This window comes from Aptenodytes forsteri, unplaced genomic scaffold (genome assembly GCF_000699145.1).
Source record: "Aptenodytes forsteri isolate BGI_AS27 unplaced genomic scaffold, ASM69914v1 Scaffold183, whole genome shotgun sequence".
Classification (NCBI taxonomy): domain Eukaryota; kingdom Metazoa; phylum Chordata; class Aves; order Sphenisciformes; family Spheniscidae; genus Aptenodytes; species Aptenodytes forsteri.
This window is the reverse complement of record NW_008795918.1, coordinates 1608704-1614355: the sequence shown is the minus strand read 5'-3', so window position 1 is coordinate 1614355 and position 5652 is coordinate 1608704. Positions and strand designations below refer to the sequence as shown.

The 5652-nt window shown below is 40.1% G+C and overlaps 1 protein-coding gene across 2 annotated transcripts; it reads left to right on the top strand.

The window, feature by feature from the left end:
- The first annotated feature begins 625 nt into the window (after positions 1 to 625).
- NDUFB3 (NADH:ubiquinone oxidoreductase subunit B3) lies at positions 626 to 4954 on the top strand. 2 transcript variants are annotated; one of them, XM_019473514.1, is made up of 3 exons: positions 626 to 645; positions 1975 to 2110; positions 4685 to 4954. In XM_019473514.1, exons 2-3 carry the CDS (start codon positions 1977 to 1979, stop codon positions 4839 to 4841), a joined length of 291 nt encoding a protein of 96 aa, XP_019329059.1. In that variant the 5' UTR covers positions 626 to 645; positions 1975 to 1976; the 3' UTR covers positions 4842 to 4954. The 2 variants fall into 2 exon arrangements, with proteins under 2 accessions (XP_019329059.1, XP_009282936.1); XM_009284661.2 differs by lacking the exon at positions 626 to 645 and adding an exon at positions 689 to 786.
- The last annotated feature ends 698 nt before the right edge of the window (positions 4955 to 5652 follow it).

Here is a 5652-nt window from a genome sequence, read left to right as displayed (position 1 = left end):
CCCCGGCGCCCCCCGGGGGAGCGTCTATGTGTGGGCTTGGGAGGGGAGGGGGTGGCGGAGATGTCTGCTGCTCCGGGTTGTACCCCCGGGCCGGAGCGGCCTCGCGCAGCCGCCGTGGCCCTTCTCCGCGCGCCGTTGGACGGACACCCGCCCCGCCTGGGCTAGCGGGCCTCGGCGCGGGCGCTGCGCGGGCCCTCCCTCCCCCACCTCGGGGGGCCCCTTCGGCCCTGCTTTTGCCGGTTTTGCTGGCAGAGAGGGTCCGGCTGGTGCTGCAGTGCAGCCCGCTGGCCGCGGCGTGCGGGCGCTGGTGTGCACGTACGCTTAACCCCCTTTCTTGTGGAAAGGTAGATACTGGTAGGAGAGAGGTCTTGGGGTTTTTACGGCAAGGGTGTAGACTGAGGTTTAATTCTGGGGGAGCTTTTCGGGTAATGACAGCATTAGAGCTCTTCCTCAGGTTTCCTTCTGCAGGAGAATCCTCGTTGCTTGCCTCCACAGCTTGGGCTCTTCAAGAGTTAAAGGCTTTGAAGCCATGTTCTTGGCACCATTGCATTCCAGTCAATTCTCCTAAAAACTAAGGACGTTAAATCTGCTCTTTGCTACCAGATACGTGTTAAAATGGGAAATCCTGGCTCAAAGAAGTCTCAGGTGCTTTGTGAAAAGAGAGACTTAAAAGCCATCATTATTTTCTTCCAGTCCTTCATGATCTCACTGAAAATGTTCACCTTCCCATCTGCCTTGATCACCATTATTAATGAGAACCTTAATACTTTCATAGTTCTCTCAAAGGTGTATCTAAATAAAGTATATATTTTCCAGCCTTGTGAAATGACTAGTAATGTCCCACAAGCGGGGTCCAGTACCCAGTGTGCAATAAGCCAATCTTACACACAGAGCTGAGATACTTATTTAGCTCATGTTCACACAAAGATGGGTGCTAGGTGGCAATTCCACAAAGCTAGCACACCACACAAAAGAACTACAGCATATTTATATTGTTACATTATTAGTAAAAGCCCGCCTAAGTTCATGCTCATTGGTTAGTTATGTTCAAATTAGCCTCGCTTGCCATGTAAATTAGCACGCATGCTTCTTGCAGGTGTGGGGGGGCAAGTCTTTCCAGTCTTGAATCGAGTCAGTGGTTGCGATCTCCCCCTGCCGCCTTTACCTTTCCCCTAGTTACCGCAGTTTTTTGCTGACTTCTTGTTTCTTTGGCAGTCATCTAGCCTCCGACGCCTTCTAGGGCAGGATGTTCCCCTTTTATCAGTCTTTTAGTTCTTCTTCAAGGGCATAGTTGTTGTATGGTATGCATTGTTTATACAAGCTAATCAGACTAGAAAAATGAAGACTACAGTCTAGGATAGGTATTAACCCCAACATATGGCTACAGTAAGGTGCATCTCCTAGTCCATTCATCTATCCTGTACTTGTTTATAACCACAGTTATGTTTGACCGAATTGGGGGCAACTTAAAAGGAGCTGAGGAGCCAAGTCATGTTTTTTCTCCAGAGCTTCGTGATCATATCTCTGCCATATCTAAATTACAAATTTCCAAACTGAGCTTTTTGATGTACTCTGGAAAGCCTGCAAGTTGGTGGGCCCTGGTGTCGCTAAAGTGCATTTACAGACATTGGAAACAATTGTTTTTCTGACGCTATTTTCTGGCACAGAAAATTTACATAGCTGCTTCATGACTGTAATGGTGGTGGTGACTTACAATGCAGTAACACTTAGCTCTGTACAGTTTGCCTTATTGTGCTTAATCAGCAACTTCTGAAATGCAGCATAAAGTCTCTTAGCTCTTTGTTCTACAGTGTACTGTTTCCAATGCAGAAGATGGTTCATGTGCAGTGTTACGTGCTTTGGAATGCTTCTTGTAACCTCCCTGTTTTTCCTGTACAGGGTATTGTTCTTTGCAAGTGTGTGAAAATAAGCTGATACTCTCTGAGAAACAAAGACTCCTATCTTTTCTTGTAGGTATGGGGCATGGAAATGAACATGGCCATGGCAAAATGGAACTCCCCGACTACAGGCAGTGGAAGATAGAGGGTACTCCACTAGAGAAGGTCCAGGAAAGGCTAGCTAAACGGGGTCTTAGGGATCCGTGGGCTCGGTAAGTGCAAGAGCCTCAATAATAATCTTGGTATGTTGTCTTGTGGCATCAACTGGACCTTGTCACTGCAGATTATTCTTTAGTAAAAATAGTGAAAATGCATCTAGAATGTATTAGTCAGAATTTCAGTTAAGTCTTTGTTTACTTTTTTGCGTGGAGGTCACACCTTGCATCACCTTGACCAGTCTCCACATTTTGCAAGGCACCCTTGCACTTTGTGATGTTTCATGATGATACAGATCAGGCACAATGACCAATACCTCATCCACCAAAACACTTAAGTAATATTAGGTTTTGCACACGTGAGTAAGCCTGTCCCTTTTCAGCGAAGAGATTGTGTGCTCAGATCTTGCTGAAGTTGATGGAACTTACATTGACATTCTGAGTAGGAATAGCATTCCTCATATACAACAGGAGGCCTTTATTTGAAAAGAAGAAATATACTAGTATACAATGTGGAATTTGATTCAACTGTGCATTTCTTTTTGCTAAGCAGTGAATGACAAAATGGAAGATCAGATTTTACCTCTTTAAGTTGTCCCACTCTACAATGAATACCTCCTCTTTCTCAGCTACAGCAATTCTGGATCATTTAGGCAGCTGTTAAAACAGGGCTTAACATATTTCTCCCACATCATGAATTACATAATACTTTGCTCAAGTACTCTTTAATCTTGGGGAATAAAAATGCTAAATGTCTTGTGCTGTGTAGTCTGGTTCTTCTGTAAGGGAAAAGCTGCATGAGCAAACTATTCCAGGAGCCTTCATAGAAAAGGCTTTACTTCAAATCACTACAAGAAAAATGTAAGAGCAAACAGGTAATCTGTTAAAAAGTTGTTACATGCTATAACCTCTGGAGGGGTTTGGGACTGACAGGACTTTTTTTCCTTCCTTTGAAACAGCTGAAGGCTGTAAGCATAGAGTAAAACATAGTTTTGATGATAAGAATCATTTGACATGTGAGTTCTTAGAATTATCCGTTACCAATGAACTTTCCAGGCCTGTGTCACACTTATGTTGCCTCTTTCTGTGGAGTGCAAGCAGTGATTAGCTTTTTTTTTTCCTTTGCTTCAGACAAAATTGTTTTCAGCAAGCAATAGGCTTATTCCCATTAAAAAATGGACACAGTTTAATATCATAAATTTAGTGTAAATTAACCTGACTTTTAGTGCATACACTTCCAAGTACACTGCTCAGGAAGTGCTGCAAAACAGCAAACTGGAAAAGAGCTTGTGTAGTATTTGTTGCCCCTCCTAGATAAAAAAAATTAATGTTTCTCTGGTAAAAGAAGGTGACTGAGCCAATTACATGAGGAGTTGAAATAAGGAACAAAGTCAAACTCTTAAAGCATGAGAGATGATTCCTCCTGAACTTTCTGAATTTTATGTAAGGTAATATTTCAGTTCCATAGGACGAAGGAGAAATTAAAGTATCAAGTTATTTACTTCAGTAGTCTGGAAGAAGATTGCATTATTAATACCTTGCACTAGAAGTCTTGAAAAAGTAACCCTCTGTAGGTCTCCCCTCTTCCATATATTAAGTTCCTTTTAACAGGGGATCAGCTTTCCACCTTTGTAGCAAATGCACATTAATGTACATATTCAATACAGAGTAAGCTGTGTGAAAGATGTCATATTTGGAAACCTAAGTCTTTATCAATTAGTATCCTATACTATTATCTAGAAGATAACTCTTCCATGCCAATATTCCTTCATCCCGAGTCACAGAAACCACCTGCACAAGGGGATTATCTATGAACATCAATGCTTGACCCCCTTGTTTAAAAAAAAAACTGTATCTTCTCCTGAAATGATGGTTCTGATTTTATTGCTTGTTTCTGTGCAAATTTTTTTTTCCTTTTCTTAAGGACTTTGAGTCCTTAGAGATGGACACAGTTTGTCTCTCCTATAGATTACACTGGTTGTGCTACACATAAGTACTTGCAGTCAGTTACAACAGCAACTAAACGTTTCAATAACAATGTAGGTTGAAAACCGTAAGGCAGCGTGAGGTTTGTAAATATTCTGTAGCTTTTTAGCCAAACACACTCTTTTCAGCCTTTTTTTTTTTTAAATCAGTTTTAGTAGGCTTTTCTGACCCTAATATAGTTAAGTGTCGTATTGTAAAACAGAAAGTGCTTCCACACAAGGATGAGTTTTCTATGGCTGGAAAAACTTTCCCTTTTAACTATGCTGGATACTGTCTAGCACAGTGACTAGCGCTTGTAGTTACTCCATCCCAGGCATGTGCTAGTGGGTTCTGATTTTATTCCAAACAGAGTAAAAACAGAAGACAACAATTACGTAACAAGTTTGGGGAGGTGATTCTGTTACTAGAATTATGTTGTTTGCTGGTGTTACTTGTATCTCAAATTACATGCATAAAGGGTTAAGAGTTAATATAATGAACTTTACTTACGGCAACTCCCGTTACTTAAATGATAAAAGTTACAGTCTCAATGTATATCTAGTTGAAATACCTTCTTTTTTTTCCGAACAAAGAGATTCCTGTTAATGTTTACCACAGTGGCTCCATTGATCTTGTTTTATTCTTTTGGTTTCATTTTTCTTCTAGTAATGAAGCCTGGAGATATATGGGTGGCTTTGCAAAACCTGTCACCTTAACAGAAGTCTTTACTAGGGGACTCAAGTGGGGATTTGCAGCTTTCGTCATAGCTCTTGGCATTGAATATACACTGTTTCCTCCAAAGAAGAATGGAGGCCATCACTGAAGATCAAATATGACAACTTAATACTTACTTATTGCTAAGCTGAAACGTACATAAGCCTGCTGCTCACTCTGTACTTAAAACATGCATATTAAAGTCTATCACAGGCAAAACCATGTTTCTTTGATTTTATACTACTTTTGTGGAAGGATCAAAAAACATAGCCAGAGCGGTTTACCTAACTTCAGTCTGGGGGGAAAAAAACCCAAGATATAAATATGCTCTTGGGTTTGCTATACCATCCTTTAAAGAACAGGGGAAACTATCAGCCTAGCTCTTTAAAGCCCTACCAACATTCTATTAAATGAAATTGAGAAAGTATATTGCTTTTAAGAGAAAAACTGTACTAATTGCAGGTTTAATAACAATTATTTGCTGGTAAGTGGTAATGAGTGACTTGTCATTTCTTAAAAGGTTAATTTGTTACTATTCACTCTTGCGTCTCTAAATAAAAAGAACTATTACCTTAAAGCTTTAAAAAGTACCCAAAACTGCCTCAAAGTATATGAAAATACCAAAGCTTATACTTAATCCTATTGAAGAGTTAATTAATTTGGCCACTATGCACCAAAATAATCTGCTGTGTAATACCCAGAAATTTAAAATTACATTGCTGCCACATTACTAAGCAAAGTAGAATGTTTCACTCAACAATAACTGTTACCTTATCTTAATATGGCTTCCAATACACTTGAGTGTAATGTGAAAAAAGAGAAAGAACAATTGCTTTTTTTGTTTTGTTCTGGGATATTAAGTTGTACATTTGTAGTAGTACAGATTTATTTATTTTTACACCTAGTCTCTTTTAATAATT

What these genes read in the sequence shown, in the direction of transcription:
- NDUFB3 (XM_019473514.1), top strand. Translation starts at nt 1,977, where the DNA reads ATGGGGCATGGAAATGAACATGGCCATGGCAAAATGGAACTCCCCGAC. An exon ending in CTTAGGGATCCGTGGGCTCG is followed by an intron (nt 2,111 to 4,684) that starts GTAAGTGCAAGA and finishes TTTTTCTTCTAG; the next exon opens with TAATGAAGCCTGGAGATATA.